Below are 22,314 nucleotides of genomic sequence, written 5' to 3'. Positions count from 1 at the left end.
AACATCCAGGCTACACGGTTCCTGTAGTGAACGCCCACCCCAGTGCTGACAGGCTTCAGTGATCAACCAGAAGCAGGTCTCCAGTTGTACTTTTCACAGTCGCCTCCTAAGAATCAGTAAGAACGCCAGGTGGAACCCCTGAGCAGAAATACTTGTTGAAAAGAATGGTCTGGGTGGCACAACAAAGTTCCTGGAAATAGTCACCACCTCCGAGCGCCTCCCTCCTGCCAAATCCCACAATACTCCACACCCTCATGCATCGAAACGTCTGGATAATTCCGCGCCACCCATCCCTGCCAAAGACCCTCCAAGCCACTTCACACCCACCCGTCCTCCCATTCCTCAGGCTCGTGGGCGAAGCCGTGGCGTCACATCCGGTTGCCCGTACCCAGGGGGCGCCCTCTTCCTGGAAGCAGCTTCAGTGACGAGTCGAAAACGCCCGTTGGGGGTGTGTCTAAGCGGCAGCCAATAGGCTGTGCCCACCTCCCTGCTGCGTCATCACGGAGTCCCATCCTGGCCTGTCACGTTGGCAGGGCGTGGCCAGGAGGGTGGCACGGAAGCCGAGAGGGGCCGGCTGCCCAGCAGCTCCGCCAGCGAGGACCTCCACCCCCCCAAGACAAGATGGTCTACATCTCGAACGGTGAGTCGGAGGGAGCTGAGAGCAAAGCGCCCTCCCGGGCTTCGGTGGCCTGCGTGCGCTGCCTCCGGCTGCCGCGGGCTGATCGCCGGGCGGCCGGTGATGCGGAGTCGGCGTGGCCGTTCAGCTTGAGCGGAATCCCGCCGGCCTCGCCCGGGTGATGGCGAGCTGCCTCAGCTCGTGGTCGTGGGGCGGGTCGGTGGCCAGCGATGCCCACACGGGTACGCTGCGGCGCTGGCCCCTTGCTGGTGGCCGCGCTGTCCGGAGGGAGGCTCACAGGGATTCATTAGCAGGCTTGGCGTCGTCGGGGTAGTTCGTGGCGGAGTCGGGGTTCGAACCCAGGTGGGCTTGACGCAGGCGGCGGTGTCGTTGTCAAGAGCTGCACGGACGCTTTCTGTGACGTGTCGGAAAGAACGGAGTCGAACTTGTTAGATTGCACGGAGAAAGGGGCAGGAAGGAAGGGGCCCAGGGTGGGACTGTCTCGGCTCACGCAGGTGAAGTTCCTCGGGTGTCAGCTCAGCAGGTGCTTCTCGAATCAGCAGAATAAAATCCCCTCGTCGCTCACCGGGAAAAATCAAACAAGCAGGTAGATGGGCACGGAAGGGAGGCTTCCAGGCGTCTTCTCAAGTCGCGGACACAGGTTTTCTCGTCTTGGTAATGACAGGGAGCAGCCTCCCGTTTTATTTGAGCGTCGTAGGTATCCTGTGAGGACTTGGAATCTCACTTTTATGGCTGGGGGTTGGGGAGGGAACTGAAGCATCTCCCGCTGCGGAGGTGAGGGTGAAGGGGGTGCAGAATGACAAAAGCAGAGGAAGAGGTGATGGACTCTGATTGAAGCGATCTTTCTTTTTTTTTCTAAGGGCCATCTGATGTTTACCAAGGGCGGGGAACATCCCGCTCACGGTCTGTTTAAGGCCGGTAAAATCATTTGGTTCCACCCTGCGATGGCAGCTGCAGGTGGCACTTGACCAGGAGCAGCCCTATAGCAGGCTGATGTATAAAGTTGGTCATTTTCTACAGCCTGCAAGTGATGTTATACGTATTCACATGGTGCTTGGCAGAAAAAAAAAAAAGGCTCCTGGGAACAAAATAGTTCTCTTACTGTGAGATGACTTCGTCCCTGACCATAGTGCAGGACTAGCCCTAGGATGTGGCATCAGCAAGGAAGCCGAGCTTAGAGCTCCGGAACCAAGCCTGCCCCTCACTGCCTGCCTGTCCTGTGTGTGGTCCTGGTACTCTTTGGATTCACCGCTGAGAGCTGAGATCCAGGTGGGAGCCAGTCAGAGCTGAGAGTCAGCCGGTCCAGAGAAGTGAACCCAGATGGGTGGGGCGAAGCTGCCAGCTCCACTTGGAGAGGAGAGGTGGCCCACAGCTGTTCTTCCCCTCTTAATTTGCAAGTCTGACCTCTTGATTTGCAAGGCTGAAACTAGAGTCCTAAATTTCCACTTCATGTGCATTTTATGTTATCTCAAGCAGTTGGAAAAAATAGATCGTTTTGCTTAAGAAAGAGTGAAAGAGAGAGAGAGAGAAAAGAAAACTCCCAAACTCTTGAGTCTGCTGTTGGAAGCAAAGTACGTGCTGTGACAGAAAGCAGTGGTCATTGTCATGAACACACCCTTCCTCAGAGAGCGTGCAGACTCTTCAATTTACACACACACTCAAGTTGATTAAAATAACTCATTCTAAAGACTTGTAAGAGTCTAATCTTTTTACATTCAAGAAATTATTCAGTTAAAAAGAAATATTCTTAGGGCTCGATGTGATGGCCTAGTGGCTAAATCCTCACCTTGGATGAGCCAGGATCCCATGTGGGCACCAGTTCATGTCCCAGCTGTTCCACTTCCCTTCCAGCTCCCTGCTTGTGGCCTGGGAAAGCGGTAGAGGGCATCCCAAAGTTTTGGAACCCTGTATCTGTATGGGAGACCTGGAGGAAGCTCCTGGCTTCGGATTGGATCAGCTCAGCTTTGGCTATTGCAGCCACTTGGGGAGTGAACCAGCAGACAGGATCTTTCTGTCAAATCTGCCTTTCCAATGGAAGTGAATAAAATAAATCTGAGCACATTTAGGAAAGTGTATCCTGAGCTTTCCTTTCCACGCCCACATCTTGTTTCCTCAAGATGTTTCAATATGCACATTTTGGGCGGCATTATGCACATACAGAGCATGTTAACACAGGCTGGTTAACACAGGGTGGCTGGACCTTGAAGACATTACACTAAGTGAAACACTCTGTTCACAAAGGGTATTACGTGAGGTTCCTGGAATGGTCAGAACCCATAGAGCAGCAGTTTGCCAGGGGCTGGGAGCAGGTGGCAGGGAAGCAGTTTAATGGGTACACGATTTTATCTGGAGATGCTGATAAAGTTACGTAGATGATGGCGATGGTTGGACAACAGTGGGATGTACTGATTACCACAAAACATCACTAATGGACCCGGTTTGATGGCTCAATTGGCTAATCCTTCCACTGCAGGCACTGGCGTTCCGTATGGGCACTGGTTCGTGTCCCAGCTGCTCCACTTCCCATCCATTTCCCTGTTTATGACCTGGGAGAGCAGTGGAGGATGTCCCAAACCCTTGAGACCCTGTACCCATGTGGGAGACCTGGAGTAATCTGGCTTTGGCTCAGCCCCGGCCATTGTGGCTGTTTGGGGAGTGAACCAGCGGATAGAAGCCCTTTCTCTCTCTCCTCTCTATAAATTTGTCTTTCCAATAAACATAAATCTTTTTTCAAAAAATGACTAAAATGGACTAATGTTGTGGTGTTGCATGTAAAGTTGTCAACACAGGCCTGCTGTTCTAAGTCCCAGCTGCTGCACTTTTGAAAATTTTTTTTTATTTTATGCTGCTCCACTTTTGATCCAGCTGCCTGTTAGTGTGCCTGGGAAGGCAGCGGAGGACAGCCCAGATCTTGGGCCCCTGCCACACGTGTGGAAAAACTGGAGGAAGCTCCCTTGGTATGGCCCAGTGTTAGCTGTTGAAGCCATTTGCAGAGTGAAGCAGGGAATGGGAATTCCTTCTGCTCTCCCCCCTGCCCCATAACTGTTTTCCATATAAAATCCAAGAGATTAAAATGGTAAATTTTTGTTATATATATATATTTTTTATTTTGACCAATATAAAGGGGGAATATTTGAACAGAGTGCCGTCACTCCCGCTGGAGTTAAACTCCTGCTTGTGTTTGGGACAGCACACACCTGAGTAATTCCAGCTAGCCTACTTGGGCCAGAGGTTCGTGGCACTCACTGAAACTGCTTTATTCTTGTCTGCAGGACAAGTGCTGGACAGCCGGAGTCAGTCCCCATGGAGATTATCTCTGATAACAGATTTCTTCTGGGGAATAGCAGAGTTTGTGGTTTTGTTGTAAGTATCCTGGTGTTCTCAAATGCCCTGATCTTTAAGTCAACGGAAGTACATTAGGTATATTGTGATGGTAGTAATTAAAAGTGGTGCTTCTTGTCTTCCACCCCATGTTTCAGTTTCAAAACTTTGCTTCAGCAAGATGTGAAAAAAAGAAGAGGCTACGGAAGTTCGTCCGACTCCAGATACGATGATGGAAGAGGGTACAGTCTTTTCTGTTGACTTAGTTGCTTTTAGCCCTTCGAAGATTGTAACCACACGAGGCATTTTTAGATGCGGTTACGTTGGTGGAAATTACAAGTTTAAATTCTATTTCCCTCCCCCCCCAAAAAAAAAATAATGCATGACTAAATGAAAGGTCACGTTTCTTCTAATTTCAAAATTGAGTTGATGTGGCAAAGCTAAAATAGACATAAAATATCCTTCGAGAAAAGCCCATTAAGTCCAGTCCAGTGGGCAGCACTCAGAACTAGAATTTTTACCGTGTGCTGATGGAACAATGAGGACAATGGGCAGCAGGGTTCCACCTTGTATTGCCGCCTGCCAGGTCAGCTGGGGTGGCCTCTCAGCTGGATGCCGGTGGGAGCTACTAACCAGTCATGCTCCCTGTGCAACACACTTCCTTCCTGTGCATCACGGGCTTGGCTCCTGAGGGTATCAGCCTTGACTGCTGACTTTAAGCAGTAGTTCCTGTTTTTAAGTCACACCTTAGGGTCTCATAGATGTTGAAAAGGGAGGCGCTAATGTGAGTATGGACAGCAGAAGCCTTCAGAGTGGTCACGTGCCACACAGCACAGTAACTTTTTTCTTCCTGCAGGCCGCCAGGAAACCCTCCACGCAGAATGGGCCGGATCAATCATCTGCGCGGTCCCAGTCCTCCCCCCATGGGCGGTGGATGAGGAAGGTAACAAGCCCTGCCAGTGTCCAGCGGGGGGGGGGGGGAGGAATGGGGGGGAGCCTTCCTTAGAAGTTACCCAGCAGCTCGTAATTACTGCTTATTTGGGACGACATTTATATCAGAACCTTGGAAGAATTTACCGGCCTTGATATCCAAAGGCCTTTGGAAAGAAAGTTTTGTAACATGCCAGATACTGGGTCTTGTTTTGTTTTTTTTTTTTTCCCCCATGGATGCAAGCCACTGACGCATGTCCACGATGCTTTTCTTCCAGGTAAACGTCTGCTCTAAGAAGCAGACGACTGGGTGTGCACATCCACGGCAGAAGGAGACCATCTGGAGACGGAGCTGGCCGAGCCGGCAGCCTGGATGGATGTGTGCACCCCCACCCGAACCGCCCTGTGACCTCACAGACCAATGACGTCAGGCTGGGAACTCCCCCTCCAGGGATCTAGCCTGGCTGAGCTGCGGTTCCATAAACTCTGTTTGTCTCATCTTTTTGTATAGTTTATTAAAGTCTTACTATAGTTTTAATAAGTGAATATTTTTAGGTTGGAAGACTGACTCCTCATCTTTATATATTTAAAACACACACACACACACACACACACACACCACCACCACCTCAGAACCTGAACAGAAAAGGCTGAGTCCTAGTGCTGTCAGTGTCCCCTTTTTGGATGTCTGAAATACTGCTCATTGTTAAGTTATTTTCATTTGTAAATAAATTGCATTTATTCAGTAGTACGCATGTATTATTTGTGCTCTTGATTTAGCTTTTTAAAAAGATTTTATTTTTTCACTTGAGTAACAGGAGGGGAAGGTGAGAAAGAGATCTTCCATCTACTGGTTCACTCCCCATATGGCTGCAGTGGTTGGAGCTGAGCTGATCCAGAGCCAGGAGCCAGGAGCTTCTTCCTGGTATCCCACATGGGAGCGCTCAGGCCATCCTCTGCTGTGGTGCCCAGCCATTAGAAGACAGCTGGACAGGAATTAACACAGACAGGGCTTACACCAGCCCACGTGGGATACTGGCACCACAGACAAAAGATTAGCTCACCACTGCACCATCGTACCAGTCCCCTTTTAAGATACATTCCCCATGATTCTTTATCAAAGAGAATTATCAGTGTTGATAGAGCCACACCCAACACAATGGGCCACACACCCACATGGCATGTAACCCCCAGCATTTCACCTTTAGCTGTCCCCATCAGAACCTGACCGGCAGGCTCCTGCTTCGCCCAGCATCGCCTGGGGTAACGTGTTCAGTGTTTGCTACCCAGCAGCTCTTCCTAGAGTAAATTATGTTATCCCAGTTTCCTTGTTTGTAAAAACGGGGATTTCCTGCTCTTTGAAAAGAGCTCTTCCCTCAGCAGTACCTAATTTTAAAAGAAAAAAATGTTTGCTCGCCATCTACCAGAGCTGAGATAACTTAGTCCCCTTCAGGAAGCTAGGCATGGAGGGTCAGGGGGCAGTAGGGATGAGGACGTGGGTGACACGGCAGGATTTGCCGCTGCTGATTGGATGTGTAACCTCAACAACCGAATCAGCAAAATGACATTTCCTGGGGGAGGGGGATGCAAGAATCCCATTCTGGGACAGCTTGGAGCTTGCACATCCGAGAATAGACACCCAATAGGCGTTTCCTCGTCAGGACCGGGCCAGCCTAGAGACTGCACGAAGTCGGCCCAAGCACCCCAGCGTCAGAGGCAGGACAGCGCGGCCGGCGGAGCCTCAGGCTTGCTATGAGTCCCAGCCCCAAGGGTCTGCAAGAAGACGCTGTCCACCAGTCGCTGCGGTCCTCCAGTCCCGACCAATCACAGCAGCACCGCCCCGCCCTTGCCGCTTCCCAGAAGTCTCTGCGCCGACTCCGCGGCGGCCATCTTGGTTGTGGGCTGACGGTCGCAAGGCTGCGCCTGCGCAATGGCTCTTCCGCCCAAGCTGTCGCGGCTGTGGCGGCACAGAGTTGAGAGAGTAGTTCTGCGTCGGCGACCACCATGACCCAGGCCGAGAAGGGCGACGCGGAGAACGGGAAGGAGAAAGGCGGGGAGAAGGAGAAGGAGCAGCGCGGCGTGAAGCGGCCCATCGTGCCGGCGCTGGTGCCCGAGTCGCTGCAGGAGGTGGGGTTCCGGGTCTGGGTTGGGGTCCCCGCGCCTTGGTGTGGGTCCTCGGCTTGCGGGCCGCGGCGGGGTCGCGTGGGGTGGGGTGGTCGTGGCCCTGCGGCCGGATCTGTGAGCTCCTCCCGGCCTCTGGGCTCCGGACCCGGGGCTGCTGCTGGAGGTTTCGGTGGCCGCAGAGGGAGCTGCGAGCCCGGCCCGCCCTCAGGCAGCCGAGGGATGCTCAGGGGTGGCTGAGGAAGAGTGGAACTTTTCCTTTTTGTCGTGGACGTCTCAGAGAGCAGAGGTCGCTTATTTCGTGCGTAACAGCCGAGATTCGATTTAAACCGACCGGGAAGAACATTTGCAGTAACCCGGCGGCAGGCAGACGACCGTAGGAATAGATGCACTCTCGCGGGTGTTTAGGGAGCTTGGATCTCCCTTGGAAAATGTGGCTCAGGCGGTCATGGGAGTTGTCAGCTGCCCGTGTCCCGCAGCTCTGAGCCAGCTGCCTGGCCTTGGAGTGGGCTGAGGCTCCTAGCCGGCCTGGAGGGCAGCGGTAGAGTGCCCAGTCCAGTACCTGGCTCGAGGTCGCTGCTGCTGCGTGGGCCGGGTGGTGGACTCCGCCAGAGGGGCACTGCGGCCAGTAGCAGGGAGGGAGGAGAGCATGGGAGAAACTGGGCTGGAGAGAGGACGTGGAGTGTTGGAGGCACGGCGGCTGGCCCAGGTGTCTGGAATTGAGGAAGAAGCCTGGGGGGGCTTGCAGGGCCAGGTGGCAAGAGTTCAGGAAGCCAACAACTGGCCCTTTGGGAAAGCAGTAGGCAAACGTGGAAGGCTTAGGTGTGAAGAGCTGGTGCTCCCGAGTGCTGGCAGCGCTGTGTGAGGAACTCACTCCGTCCCCAGCAAGGAGCCCGGTGGTCCAAGTTCCTAACCCGCTTTGTCCGTCGGGAGCCTGGGCCATAACCAGGTGGAACCATTTGCTTAATCTCAGTTGGTCAGTTTTTTTCTTAGCTTCTGTGGCAACAGTGTTTGTCTTTGCTCAATACTTTTTTGGGGGGGGGCTGGCATGATAGCTCAACTGGCTAATCCTCTACCTTGCCACACTCGTATCTCAATACTTTTTTTAAAAGAGATTTACTTTTATTTAAAAGGTCAATTTTACAGAGAGGACAGAGAGAGAGAGAGATCTTCCATTCACCGATTTACTTCCCAAATAGCCACAATGTCCAGAGCAGGCTAGGTCTGAAACAAGAAGCCAGGGTCTGCCACGTGGGTGCCCAGGGATTTGGGCCATCCTCTGCTGCTTCCCCAGGCCATTAGTAGGGAGCTGGATCAGAACTGGAACAGCTGGGGTTCGATCCGGTTTGGGATGTTGATGCTGTAGGCGGAAGTTTAACGAGTTGCACCACAGCGTTGGCCCTGAGAGTGTTAGATGCTTTTGGAGATCATGGTTCCCACCAAGCTGCTCTGTGTGCCGTAGCCCTTCTAGAGGGGAGCGGCGTCATCTGTGTACCCATCTGTTGGGTGAAGGTCTGCCAGAGCTCAGAAAAGCTTGGGCAGTACCCTGTGGGGACACCTTGCCAGGTGTCTGCCTGCTGCTGGGTTAGAGCTTGAATACCAGAGGAGTGGTCCCTTCTCGCTGGGCGGGTAGGCAGTAACAAGAATGACCCTGTCCTGAGAGCGGGGAACCTAGATGACAGCAGCGAGACACTGCGGGCAGAGCGAGGTCATTTGTGTGAAGGCTGCAAAGGCAGCACAGCCCCAAGTCACAGGAGTCTGGGTGGAACGCATTAAAGAGACTGACCTGGCGGAAGTGCTCCTGACGCTGGGCTGTGTGGGGGTGAGGGGCTGCTGGGAACCTCTCTGTTTACACAAGATTTCGCAGCTGTCTCTGGGACAGGGTGGCTAGCATAGGGGCTGTGAATTAGGGCTGAATCGTGCTGCTTGCAGGGGGGCCCTTGGGAAAGGCGGTGCCAGAGGCCCTTCCCCTGCTTCTGGTGGAAACTCTGGGTGTTCTTGGCGCTGATGCAGGAAAGCTTCCCTCCAGCGGCTCACGGAGTTAGAGCAGTCAGGTGCAAGTTGCACCTGTCGTCATGCGTCTCCCCGCTGTCCCGGCTTTGTGCCTCCTCTTTAGCCGTTCATCTCCCACGAGGGGGTTGTGACATGCAGCGCAGATTTCTGACTGGCAGAGTTAGAACTCCGTGCTCTGGCTGGATCAGGCAGGCAGCACAGAAGCAGCACGGCAGAGTGTTGTAGAGCTCTGAGGGCTCAGGAGCACAGTTTGCAGCGGTTGGCATGGAAAGCCACAGTGTGCACCATTCCAGAGTAGCCAAACTGCTGTGACATGACGTGGCACCTGCCGCGGCATGATGTGACCGTCTTGTCTCTGGCCCCCTGGCCAGTCTGGCTGGTCAGCCTCAGGAGTCACTGGAGCTGCTAGCTCGTGTGCTCTCTCTCCGGGGTTTCAGTTTTCTGACCTTCTAACAGCTGTCTTTTAAGTTGGTTTCTATTTGCAGAATCTGGGACATTAGTATCCTTTCCTCTCCCTTATCTCTTGTTTGACTGTCTTCCTTGGTAAACAGAAAATTGTCCAATAGCAGGGACTTTGTCCCGATCACCTGGCTTGTCAATGCTCAATAAGTATATGTGAATTTACACTGGATTATCTTGGTTTTATTCCGGAAGGCAAATATCTGGTTTTGTGCATTTAAACAGATACCAGTTGAGCTGTGTGTCAGATGGAAGGCACATGGGAGATCCAGAATGAGTTTCAATACCTTTGGATACCTTTGAGTCTGATAGCTGTTGCAGGGGAGTAACTTTGCCGTGTACTGTGTTAGGATGCTCTACTTCACTTGCTCCCTGTGCGTTGACTATTTTATGTTTTATATTTGCAGCAAATCCAGAGCAACTTCATTGTTGTCATACACCCAGGTTCGACGACTTTAAGGATTGGCCGGGCCACGGACACGCTGCCTGCCAGCGTTCCCCATGTTATCGCCCGAAGACACAAGCAGCAGGGACAGCCGCTCTACAGGGACAACTGGCTCCTCCGGGAGGGACTCAATGTAGGTCAGGGCTGGCAGGCTGGAGGGGAGGTCGCGGGAGGGTGCGGGCACTCGGTGTGCCGGGCAGCTGGGGCCTGCATCCTCCTAACTTCATTGTGTTTGAAAATAACTTTACTCAGAGTCCCAAGTCTAGCTTTTCAGCTGAACTAGTGAGTTCAGATGGTACAGATTTTTTTTTTTCTAACAACTATAAGCCCGCTGTGTTTGAAGCCATCGGGGTGAGGGGAGTGTTGGTGAAGGTGATCTGTCATGGGGAGGCAGCTCATCATGGGGCGATCTGCCCATCACCAGACATATTGGCTGTTTGGATCTGAAACACATTTTCTCTTGCGTATAACTATAAATTTAGTTTATGTTTTTAATCTGTTAGTAAGTTGAATTGCTTGTATCTAACTATAATTTCAAGGCAAAAAATACATCTTTATCCTGTTTGCAAATGGTTGTTATCAGGAAGTTGTGTGTGTGCGTTAGATCTTAACTCTGTGAACCGCACAATAACCTACTTTTGACTTTGTGTTTTCAGTTAGAGATGTTTCCGGTAGTTACCTGTTTTGTACTTCCAATACAGGTTGATTATTCTTGGTTAGAATGACTTCGAAATAGTCCATCAGAAGTGTTTCAGATTTCTCCCTTGAGGGAGCAAATTTGAGGAAGTAAAAGCTGAAAGAAAATGACATTTCTGTAAAAGTACTTGTGAATATGCTCTGAATGGTATCAGTGGTGAGATTATTGCAATAATGCAATCGCTGATTAATCAAAACACTGTTTGCAGGGATGTGACATTGTTACATTGTCAACATGTGAATTATTGAAGTTTACAGAAGAGTCTCTGTAATACTTTGTAAAGATTGGATAAAGTGTGTTTTGATGAATGCCTTGGAAAATTTTATCACGGGTCATGTGAAGTTATGGATCTTTACAAATAGCGTGGTTTATGACAAGGGGTCCTTTTTGACTAAGATTTCTGCAAATGGCAGGTTAAGGAGGTGCTGCTTATTGATAGTGGAATGTTCCCTAATGGTGGACTCACTTGGGTATGGGTTTGTCATATTGCTTTCTTTTTTACTAATTTCTTCTCATTGTTGATCTTTCATTTTCCCATCCAGAAACCTGAAAGTAATGAACAAAGACAGAATGGCCTTAAGATGGTGGATCAAGCAATATGGTCTAAAAAAATGTCCAATGGTACCAGGCGGATCCCGGTGTCCCCTGAACAGGTTCGGTTAACTTTTTCTTCTATGTATTTCATCCCCTGTGTGGTTACAGCCACTAACATTCATGTGTTCTTCCTGCATTGTTACACAAATGCGGTGTGGGATTTCTTCATGTGGAAGAAACAAAAACCCATAACCACTTAGAGGATGCCTGAAGCCGTGTCACAGGTGCTTGGGCAAGCCAAAGAATTTACCAGATGTTGTTCTCAAGGCGGCCTGAGTGTCTCATTTCAGAATCTTGGTGGGAAGCTGTGTAGTTACTGAGTTCTTTAATAAACCGAGGCAGAGATGATGAGTTTGTCTTATACACACACTTGTATTCACATTTAAGCAGAAGACAGTGAATCACAGCCTAGAGATGGAGGGTGAGGAAGGAGAATTAAATTGTTGGGTTGGTTGTTGTGGTTCAGCAAGTAAAACTGCTCCCTGGGACTTCACATCTCTTATTAGAGTACCTAGATTTGAGTCCTGCCTTAGTTTCTTACCCAGTTTGCTACTAAAAGGCCTGGACGGCAGCAGATGATGGCTCCACACCTTGCTTCCTGCCACCCTGTGGGAGACCCAGATGGAGTTCCTGGCTCCTGACTTCAGTTTAATCCAGTCCTGGGCTGTTGCTTGCACTTGGGAGGTAAACCAGTGAATGGAAGATTTCTGTCACTCAGATTTTCAAATAAATAAATCTTTAAAGAAAAGAAAAAGAATGAAGTCTGTGGTGGCCAGCGTTGTGGCACAGAGGGTTAAGTTGTTGCCTGTTGCACTAGTATCCCATCTGAGTAGTAGTTTGAATCCAGCTGCTCTGCTTCTGAGCTAGTTCACTGCTAATGTACTCGGGAAAGTAGTGGAAGATGGCCCAAGTGCTTGGTTCTCTGTTACCCACGAGTCAGACTTGGCAGAAGCTCCTGGCTCCTGGCTCCTGGCTCAGCAGGCGCAGCCTTGGCTGAAGGCACCATCAGGGAGTGAGCCAGTGGGAAGAAGAACTCGCTCTTTGGTTCTCTCCCTGTCTCTCTGTCTCTAAAATGTAAAATAAACTTTTAAAATTTAAATTTGAGAGCCACATCTTCAAAAATAAAAAGATATATTTGTTTTACTTGAGAGAGTTAGAGAGAGGGATAGATGTATCTGCCATCCACTGGTTCACTCCCAAAATAGCTGTAACAGCCACAGTTGGGCCGATCTGTAGCTGGAAACCGTGAGCCTCCTCCAGGTCTCCTACACAGGTACAGTGTCCCAAGGTTTTGGGCCATTTCTGCTGTTTTCCCGCAAGCAGGAAGCTGGACCAGAATGGAGCAGCCGAGACATGAACTGGCGCCAATGTAGGATGTTGCCACTGCAGGTGAAGGGGTAGTCTGCCGTACCACCATGCTGACCCCAAATAGTGTTTTTTGTTTGTTTGCTTTTTAAGATTTATTTATTTTTATTGGAAAGTCAGATATATAGAGAGGAGGAAAGTCAAGGAAGATGATCTTCCGTCCGATGATTCACTCCCCAAGCGGCCACAATGGCTGGAACTTAGCCGATCCAAATCCTGGAGATAGGAGCCTCTTCCAGGTCTTCAACGCAGGTGCAGGGTCCCAAAACTTTGGGCCATCTTCAGTTGCTTTTTCAGGCCACAAGCAGGAAGCTGGATGGGAAGCGGGGCTACCGGGATTAGAACCAGCGGCCCTATGGGATCCCGGCAGGTACAAGGAGAGGACTGTAGCCGCTAGGCTACCACACTGGACCCTGGTTTTTTTTTTTTTTTTTTTTTTTTTAAATATTGTGGAAGAAGACAAGAGAATCCTTTTGTGGCCAGGCAGTATATTGCTAAATTTCTTGGCTTTAAGGTTAAAATTTGCCATTGTTCTTGATGTCTGGGAGAGAGAAGAAAGGGGAACTCTTCTACCTCTCTCTTCCTTTTCCTTGTGTATGCTAAGTTCACAGTTTTCTTTCTTTTCAGGCACGCTCCTACAATAAGCAGATGCGACCTGCGATTTTAGATCACTGTTCTGGAAACAAGTGGACAAATACGTCTCATCACCCTGAGTATTTGGTGGGAGAGGAGGTAGGAAACCTCTTTCCGGGAATCAGAAGAATAGGAGACAAACACACAACCTTACTAAACTTCTCTTATGTAGTGACACACACACACACACACACGCGCGCGCGCACACACACACACACACGCGCACACACACACACACACACACACGGCTGGTGGTTTCCCAGAATGCTGTGGTTCTGCTCTGAGGACCAGACAGGAGTTGCCCTCTGAGCCTTCCGAACAGGCAGCCGGGGCAGTGACCGTTGCTGGCCTTGGAGTGTTGGAAATCCAGGGAGCCCCTGGAGACGAGTTCTGTGCTCATGCTCCGCTGCTCTTTCCAGGCCTTGTACGTCAACCCGCTGGACTGCTACAACATTCACTGGCCCATCCGGCGAGGGCAGCTCAACATCCACCCCGGCCCCGGGGGCTCCCTCACAGCTGTCCTGGCAGATATCGAAGTCATATGGTCGCACGCAATTCAGAAATACTTGGAAATCCCGCTGAAAGATTTAAAGGTGAGCTAAAAATCTTAGTTACTTGTTTTTTCCTAGAGATTCTTGGTTGGCACCAAAAGGCATCACGGAGTGGTTTATAACGCAGTGTTCCAGAAGCTCTGGGACTCCAGGTTTGGGGCTGTCTTCACTGAACTTGTTCCTGGTGTTCTTTGTACTGGGTCTTTTAATCTTTATTAATATACAAAGAACAGATTTCATGTAATTCCTAGTACAGTACTTTTTGTTTTTTAATTGGAATATCAGATATACAAACAGGAAGATCTTCCATCCGTTGATTCCCTCCCCAAGCAGTTGCAACTGCCAGAGCTGTGCTGATCTGAAGCCAGGAGCCTGGAGCCCCCCTCCCAGTTTCTCATGCGGGTACAGGGTCCCAAGGCTTTGGGCTGTCCTCGACTGCTTTCCCAGGCCACGAGCAGGAAGCTGGATGGGAAGCAGGGCTGCTGGGATTAGGACCAGTGCCCATATGGGATCCCAGCACATGCAAGGCAAGGACCTTAGCCACTAGGCTACCACGCTGGGCCCATCCTAGTACAGTTCTAAGGAGATAACTTACTGTTTCTTTGTCTCCTGGTTTGAGGTCAGCAAGCTTGTTCTTGCTCTTGCCTTTTCTCTGGGCTTTACACAGACCTGTCAGTCGTCTCATATTTTTATTTTACAACTTGCAGATGCTTCCAAGGGGAAACAGTTTCTGCATTTTCTGCTTCCTTGTCGATCACAAGGGCAGCGGAGAGATGTGGGCTCCTACCCTGGGCCTCTGAGCATCACCGCTTACCTTCCCAGGAGTCCTCTGTAAGGACACGGGTGCGGCTGGATGTGCAGAGTGTCCGGGTCCCGTTCGCTCCACTCTGAATCCTGCTTCCTACTGCTGCGCGTCCTGTGAAGGCAGCAGCTGATGGCTTAGGTCCTTGGGTTCCTGCCTCCCACGTGAGACACCGAATGGAGTTCCAGGCTCCTGGCTCAGCCTGACTCACTTTTCCTGTTGTAAGCATTAGGGAAATGAACCGGAAGGTGGAGGCGCTTTCTCTCTTTCTCTTTGTTTCTCTCCCTCTCAAGTAAAGACAAGTGTGGTTAGACACTGGCTGTAGTGTGCGGGTTAAGCCCCTACTTGCGATGCCAGCATCCCGTATCAGAGTGCTGGTTCAGGCCCTGGATGCCCTCGGCTGACCCAGCGTTCTGTGAGCCTCTGGTTGAGATCGGAGCTGGCTGGCTCTGACGTGGCTTGTGGAGGATTGAGCCAGGAGGTGGACAGTCTGTCCCTCTGTCTGCCCTCCTCTGTGTTACTTTGCCTTTCAGGTAAATAAATAGATCGAGTATGACAAAGTTTGACATGATCAGACTTGGAGTGCTAACCCTTTGCCATTTTTTCCCTGTTTCAGTATTATCGTTGTATTTTGTTAATTCCCGATATCTACAATAAGCAACATGTGAAAGAATTGGTGAATATGATACTGATGAAGATGGGGTTTTCAGGTATGTCTGCTGTTCCAGAGGCACCTGCTCTAACTGAACTAATTGTCACTGGCCAAGTCCTTCTGGTACATTGCTGTGTAAATGCTAGCTCCAAGAGGGTCAGCACTGCTTGGTGAGGTCTTTCTTGTTCCACAGCTGACTGCCCTCTGTTTTTCAGGGATTGTGGTTCATCAGGAGTCAGTGTGTGCCACCTTTGGGAGTGGCTTAAGCAGCACATGTATCGTAGATGTTGGGGACCAGAAGACAAGTGTGTGCTGTGTGGAGGACGGGGTGTCCCATCGCAACACTCGGTACGAACCACGGCCCTTCCCACTCCTGCTCCTCCAAGCCTGCTCAAGCTGTGCGTCCTCAGGAGTCAGAGATGACTCAGAAGGAAGGGCGTGTTCAGCATCTGCATCGTGATGCAGCAAGGTGGTGGAGGTGCAGACCTCAGCAAAGCTGAAAGCAGATGATGCACCCTTCACACCGTAGCTTTGTCGTGCAAGTTCACGCCAGCACCTCCCGAAAATCCCGGGCAGTGTCACATGCTTTCCCACAGAGGAAGCACAAATGCGGGCTGTGCTTTGAGGGTGTCTTTCCTCGTGCTTGAGGAGGGAGACTCACCCGGTCACTCACTTGCTCTCTGCAGAGCTGAGGCGAGGCGTGTGCGAGGAAATAGACTGTTGAGATCTGCATTCTCTGGCTGTCTTGTGTCCACAGTGTCCTCAGGGTCTGCAGTGTCTGCTTATCTTGGCACTGGAGCTCACTGAGTGGGCAGTGACTTCACTAAGACACGAGGTCACGAGGCCACTGCTCACCTTCCCTCAGGCAAGCCTGGCACCGGGGGGCACATGGAGGAGGTCTCACTTGGGTTCTTTGCTGAGATGGCTCCTCCGTGGCCCCTGAGTTAAGGACATAGAGGCCATGGAGGCAGGCTTGAAAGAGGACCCGAGTAGTTTGTAAGAAACGTTAAGCTGCTGCATGTCCCCCCGTTAAAATGTATTCTCACTGAGTTTTGACTCGCACATTGCTCAGAGTATGTCGTTGCAGGGACTTCCAAAATGTGAAGAAAATTCTAGACTCAGATCTCCTACGTGTGGGCTTGGTGCTACACTGATCTCCTAGTGTGTGTGCTGGTGACAGTGTGACTGCCAGCCGGAGCCCAGCCATGGGGTCTGGGTGTGTGCCCGCTTCCCTGCCCTCGTGCATCCTAGGACTGGCATTTCTGAAAACCTGCTGTGTTTCCCCAGGCCTTGTGGGGTGTGGGGTCTCCCTGTACCTTCTTGGCTGACAGCTAATCTGCACATCCTCCACTCTCCGCCCTAGACTCTGCCTGGCGTATGGAGGCTCTGACGTGTCGCGCTGTTTCTACTGGCTCATGCAGCGGGCCGGCTTCCCTTACAGAGAGTGCCAGCTGACCAATAAGATGGACTGCCTCCTCCTGCAGCACCTCAAGGAGACCTTTTGCCACTTAGATCAGGTATGTGCGACTGCATGCTGCACGGTTCTGCAAAAAAAAACATAAAGCATGAAAGATAGCAAAAGTGTGACACTGAAATGAACAAAACTCAGAAAAGGAAAGCCGGCAGCAACAGAAAAGGAAAGTGAGACACTGAACACGGTGACATCCTTTCGACCCCCGCCGATGGGCCTCAGGCTGGGGCTCTGAATGGGTCCAGGCAGCGGGTGTGTCGCAGGCACCAGGGGACATGACTTTGTTTCTCTTTTCATTTATTTGAGAGACGGAGCCCCATCCACGGGTTCACCCTCCAGGTGCCTGTAGCAGCAAGGGCTGGGCCAGGGCTGAGGCCAGGAGCGGAGGATTCAGTTTAGGTTCTCTGCAGTGCAGGCAGTGGCCCACTTACTTGGAGTCATCACTGCTGCCTCCTGGGGTACTCGTTAGCAGGAAGCTGGAGTGGGAGCAGGCCGGATGGGGGCATCCCAACCTCGCCTCACACGCCTTCCCCACAGCTAGTCGATGCAGTGTGCACAGTACCACTTCTATGGTTTTGCACTATTTTTCAGATACTGTATGTGTATTTGTATTTCGAGAACTGATAACTGTAACTTTCCCAGTTATTGAGGGAATTTGCTCGTCAGTTCAGATCACTTTCTGTTCATGCATGTTAAGTTGGGAATCAGAGCACACCTGAGCCCTCCTTCTGGTAGGTTGTGGGAGAGTGGTCCCCAGTGCAGGGGCCTCTCAGAGGAATGAGAGCCCGTGGTGGTTGTTACTGACCCATTGATGGTGTCGTCATGCCCGCCATCAGGACATCTCGGGACTTCAGGACCACGAGTTCCAGATCCGACATCCGGATTCTCCTGCTCTGCTTTACCAGTTTCGGTTAGGAGACGAGAAGCTCCAGGTAAGGCACAGGTCATTCCCAGGGGGCGGAAAAAGGCCGTTGTGGAAGAGTCTGACCACGAGAATGCGCACTGGCTGGATGCCTTACACGGTCAAAGCCGCTAAACCAGCAGGTGGCCCTGCTGCGGGAGTAGTGAGGACAAAGCGGGGACTGTCCCCATCGGCCACTCTGTGAGGTTTGTTGCAGAGTGGCAACCTTCTTAGGGAATTACAGAGACAGACTTTGCTCGCGGGCTGCCACATTACCCCTTTAGTGGGGTACTGAAGAGTGTTCGGGTCCTTTGCGTCCTGAAGCGGTGGAGGAGGGTGCCCCTCCCAGAGCTGAGCGTTGCCCACTGTGACTCCGAGGCTCCCGGCGGCCCCCTGGGTGTTGGCGGGACGTGACTCAGTGGGCGTGTTTGCTGGAGGAGCGCCTTGCTGATGACTGTTCCCTGTGCAGGCACCGATGGCTTTGTTTTACCCGGCGACGTTTGGAATCGTTGGACAGAAGATGACGACCTTGCAGCACAGGTCCCAGGGCGACCCTGAGGACCCTCATGACGAACACTACCTGCTGGCCACGCAGAGCAAGCAAGAACAGGTTCGCAGCAGCACCGGGCCTTGTGGGAGAGGTTTGCCCTAAGTGAGCAGATCGCCGCCGGCACTGCACTCTTCTGCCTGGCCCTGTGTGTAGAGCTGTTCTGAAGCCAAATCTGGGTGACAGATTTCATCTTAGGGAGGCAGCAATCCAGCTTTCTGAATACCACCTCACGCCCAGGTGAATGGAGGCGCTTTCCTTTTAGGTGATAAATGACTTGTTTTCAGCCTGTGAGTACGTGCTAGGACTTTCTGTAAGATCTCAGCTGTTTTGTAATTACAGTGTGACGTATGTGTGGCATGAGCACAGATCTGAATTCCTTTCTTCGGAGCTAGCTGTTGTAGCAGGCGGTGTGGCACCCACGGCACAAACGCAGCTCCTGTGTGTCATGACAGAGGTAGACAAAGGCTGCCGGCCAGAGACAGGTGTGAGGCAGAGAGAGAGGAGTTAAAGATGAGGATTCCGTAGCATGTTCTTAACAGCTCAGTGTAAGGGTAGGGAATCTGTCCCTTGGCATGTTTCCACTTAACCCAACCAGAGATGGTAAGGATGCCTGCTGCCCACCCTGGTGCCAGGCCTCCCTGGGAGTGGTTTAGGCGTTTGCTGTGCTGTGGCGGCTTCTGCTCTGTAGTGGTAGAACGAGGTGTGGAGGGTGGGATCTCGCCAGCATCCTCCCCAGCATGCTCACTGTCCTCTGCTTGATTTCAAGTCAGCGAAAGCTACTGCTGACCGCAAGTCTGCCTCCAAACCCATCGGATTTGAAGGGGATCTTCGTGGGCCGGCCTCTGAGCTTCCGGAGAGGCTTCACTCCCAGGAGGTGGACTTGGGCTCCTCCCAGGGAGACTGCCTGATGGCCGGCAATGACTCCGAGGAGGCCCTCACAGCACTGATGTCCAGGAAGACGGCTGTCTCGCTGTTTGAAGGGAAGGCCTTGGGGCTCGACAAAGCCATCCTGCACAGCATAGACTGCTGCTGTAAGTGTGCCTCGGAGGCCGGGAGGCCCCTTGAGGAAGACCTCAGGGATGGAGCAGGGGCTCAGCAGTCACAGATGGTGGCATTCCAGGAGAGGGGAAACCTGGGATGGCTAGTGAGAACCACTCCAACTAGACATTTTGGGTCCCCTTGAAAGATCATGGTCCTTGTGCTGTAAGCCACGGGGTGAGGAGTTTGGGGAGGGGTGGGGGACAGCACCCTGATGCTGTGTTCCTTGAAGTTCCCGGCTGGGTGTTGGGACTGCTTGTGGGGACTTTGCAAAGCCTCATGCAGTTGTGCAAACGAGAGGACAGCGGTTTGGCCTGGAGTAGAACTGGGCGTGGGGAGGCAGCACGGATGGAAGGGGTGTCGTTCTCTTTCCAGCATCCGACGACACCAAGAAGAAGATGTACAGCTCCATCCTGGTTGTGGGAGGTGGCCTGATGTTCCATAAAGCTCAAGAATTCCTGCAGCACAGGATTCTCAACAAGATGCCACCTTCCTTCAGGCGCATCATTGAAAATGTGGACGTGATCACAAGGCCTAAGGTACGTTTTCCCATGGAGTGCATGCACACGGAGCCAGCATCGCTTGTTCCACGTTGTCAAGTCGCCTGTCTATGTGGACACAGTGGTCTGGGAGGCACAGTTTTGCTGGCTTGGAGCAGGTTTGGTCAGGAGACTGGGCTCCTGGTCTGTCCCTCCCATTCCTGCCAAACCAGCATGCCTGCCTGCTGCCTCTGTAAGGGGACTAGGCGGGACAGGACAAGCAGGGCCTGCTCACGCCCTGACAGCCTGTTGAGATCTTTTGGCTCAAATGATCTCGGAAACATAAGCTGAGGGTTTTAGGAGACATTTCACTGACCGTTCCAGAATGTGTCCTTATTTTAATCACAGGGAAGAGAGAGAGGTGTTAACCCAGTGCACCCAGACTTCAGATGGTTCCTTTGTGTGTGTGTGTGTGCCTGCCTGTGCGGCCAGTGAACAGAAGTGCCTGCACTCGTGAGAGTAGAGCGAGCGAGCATTCTCTTGTCAGTTGAAACAGAATGGTGCTCTTACTCTGACAGATCAGCTGCGTTTAGTGCAGGTGGAAAGCCTGGTTTATGGGGTGTTACTCAGGTGGGGTTTCTCAGCTCCCAAATGAAAGCACATGTGTAGGTGTTTAACATGGTACTCCTGCTGAAATGCCCCCACTCTTCCAGGACCTGGACCCCCGGCTGATTGCCTGGAAAGGGGGCGCAGTGCTGGCCTGTCTGGACACCACGCAGGAGCTGTGGGTCTATCAGCGGGAGTGGCAGCGCTTCGGAGTCCGCATGCTGCGAGAGCGGGCTGCGTTTGTGTGGTGACATGGGATGGCATCGGCCCTGGCCAAGGCCGGAGACGAGGCCCTCAGTGTGAAGGACTCTCACGGAAGGTGGGGACTCTAATTTATTGACTGAGATGCTCAACTTCACAGCAACGACACAGTCGTTGGTCTGCAATCATAAGCTGTTTCTGAAGTCGGTGTTTCAGAATGAATAGGAATGTATTCCTCAGGAGAAGCCTCCTGCCCTCACAGGAGCCTGTGCTGCTGGACAAGCCCCTGATGCAGGCCAGCCCCTCCTGCCAGCGGAGCTGCAAGCATGGCAGCCGCAGGCAGCAGGACACGGCCGTGCCCTGAGGACTGGGCAGGCCCCCTCCCCTCTGCCCAGCAGAACAGCTGGAGGCTCTGTCGCCTGAGCTAGCGTGACGTGAGCCCTCAGAATTCTAAACAGGAGAAGAGTCTGGTTTTTCTGTTTTTGTTGTATTGCAAGGGATTGGGACCCTTCAGGGCTAGGTTTCCAGTCACAGAGATTCAAGCCTGGGGCTGGCTTTTGCTACCAGACATGGGATAGGTTAATGACATGAAAACTGTTATTGACCAAAACAATACAGAAGCTGGAAGTGAAGTCTTGGTTTTTTTTCCAAAGCCAAATAGTGACTCGGGTCTCATGCAGAGTTGACTGCTTGCATTACACGGACAGTGGCTGCTGGAGCTGCTGTCTTTGCCACCCTGCCCCCAGCTTCTTTCTACCTGCAGGCCCGTTACCGTGGAGCTGATGTTCTGTGGTCAGCTGGCCTAAGCTGTGTGCATCGTGAAACAGAACACAGAACACAGCTGATCACCCGTGGCTCTAGCCCCTAGCGCCCTCTGAGGCTCCCACCTGCTGCCTCCAGCACCTTACTTAGACTGAGATGGGGGAGATGACAGAAGTAGGGTGGGAGAAGAGACAGAGGAGTGGAACATGGGTACGCGAGGACAGGGAGGAATGCTGGCGTAAACAGCAGCGACCTTTGTGACCGCCAAGGAGGTGAGGCACCAAGAGTCGTCGGAGAGGAAAGTCGTTTCCACTTGTGTGTTGGGAAGTGTGCCTCAGCTTGGAAGTTGTATGTGCTCTTGTTTTCTCCACACAATAAACATGCACAGTGCTGACTGCTGGGCACAACACAGTGTTGGCCGCAGCATGCAGATCCAGGATGTGTGTGGTAGCTCCCCAGAGGAAGCTGGCTTCTGGTCCAGCTTCTGATGGCAAGCTGTGTCTGCAAGGGAGCGCCAGGAGAGCTGACCGGGACAGGAAGTGCGCCTGGCCACCCCAGACACACCGCCTCAGCCCTCACTAAGCACCCGCTGTCAGACTGCCCGCAGTGAGTAGATCGGGTGTTTATCCCTAGGATGCAGCGACGAGACTCTCGGGGAGATGTGCACACACGTGTATCTTACACGTCCCATCCGACACCGCCAGGCTAGAGCAGGTCCTCATCGCACCGCATGCGGTGAGCCTTCTAGAACACAGCTGTGATAAGATGCTGTTAGGAACTGTTTTTAAGGATTTATTTATTTATGCATTTATTTGAAAGTTACAGATCTCTTCCATTAAGTGCTTCACTCTCCAGATGGCTGCAGCAGATTGAGCTGGGCTGGGCCAGGCCGAGCCAGAGTCTGAAGTCCATATGGGTTCCCATGGGGGCGGCAGGGACCCAGGTCCCCGGGCCATCTGCTTGCTCTCTGACGCATTAGCAGGAAGTGGATCAAAAGTGGGACGTGGGATGCTGCTGCGGGTGACGGCGTAACGTGCTGTATCACCATGCCATGTCCAGTTAGAATTATGCTTGATTTTTGAGAAA

The 22,314-nt window shown here is 52.0% G+C and overlaps 2 protein-coding genes across 4 annotated transcripts; both read left to right on the top strand.

Moving 5' to 3' along the window:
- The first annotated feature begins 535 nt into the window (after positions 1 to 535).
- SELENOK (selenoprotein K) lies at positions 536 to 5,639 on the top strand. Of its 3 annotated transcripts, none has more exons than XM_040994646.1 (5): positions 536 to 640; positions 3,910 to 4,000; positions 4,117 to 4,200; positions 4,815 to 4,901; positions 5,167 to 5,639. In XM_040994646.1, the coding sequence occupies exons 1-5, from the start codon at positions 622 to 624 to the stop codon at positions 5,168 to 5,170; spliced, it is 285 nt and encodes a 94-aa protein (XP_040850580.1). In that variant the 5' UTR covers positions 536 to 621; the 3' UTR covers positions 5,171 to 5,639. The 3 variants fall into 3 exon arrangements, 2 of the variants coding, with proteins under 2 accessions (XP_040850580.1, XP_040850581.1); XR_005885311.1 differs by lacking the exon at positions 536 to 640 and adding an exon at positions 931 to 1,223; XM_040994647.1 differs by lacking the exon at positions 5,167 to 5,639 and having other exon boundaries at positions 4,815 to 4,905.
- Positions 5,640 to 6,761: 1,122 nt separating this feature from the next.
- On the top strand, positions 6,762 to 21,621 carry ACTR8 (actin related protein 8). The gene is made up of 13 exons (XM_040994645.1): positions 6,762 to 7,015; positions 9,889 to 10,059; positions 11,166 to 11,276; positions 13,210 to 13,314; positions 13,635 to 13,808; positions 15,185 to 15,278; positions 15,436 to 15,568; positions 16,584 to 16,737; positions 17,528 to 17,623; positions 18,062 to 18,202; positions 18,909 to 19,173; positions 19,556 to 19,719; positions 20,373 to 21,621. Exons 1-13 carry the CDS (start codon positions 6,893 to 6,895, stop codon positions 20,514 to 20,516), a joined length of 1,875 nt encoding a protein of 624 aa, XP_040850579.1. The 5' UTR covers positions 6,762 to 6,892; the 3' UTR covers positions 20,517 to 21,621.
- Positions 21,622 to 22,314: the final 693 nt, after the last annotated feature.

This window comes from Ochotona curzoniae, unplaced genomic scaffold (assembly GCF_017591425.1).
Source record: "Ochotona curzoniae isolate NIBS_2020 unplaced genomic scaffold, NIBS_Ocur_1.0 contig_908, whole genome shotgun sequence".
In the NCBI taxonomy this organism is placed as follows: Eukaryota; Metazoa; Chordata; class Mammalia; order Lagomorpha; family Ochotonidae; genus Ochotona; species Ochotona curzoniae.
Note: the sequence above shows the minus strand (reverse complement) of the source record. Positions and strands in the feature narration are given on the sequence as shown.

Bases quoted from the DNA above. Each gene is read 5' to 3' on its own strand.
- ACTR8 (XM_040994645.1), top strand. From the start codon at position 6,893: ATGACCCAGGCCGAGAAGGGCGACGCGGAGAACGGGAAGGAGAAAGGC. The intron at 16,738-17,527 runs GTATGTGCGACT...GCCCGCCATCAG, and splicing joins CCTTTTGCCACTTAGATCAG to GACATCTCGGGACTTCAGGA. The intron at 19,720-20,372 runs GTACGTTTTCCC...CCACTCTTCCAG, and splicing joins ACGTGATCACAAGGCCTAAG to GACCTGGACCCCCGGCTGAT.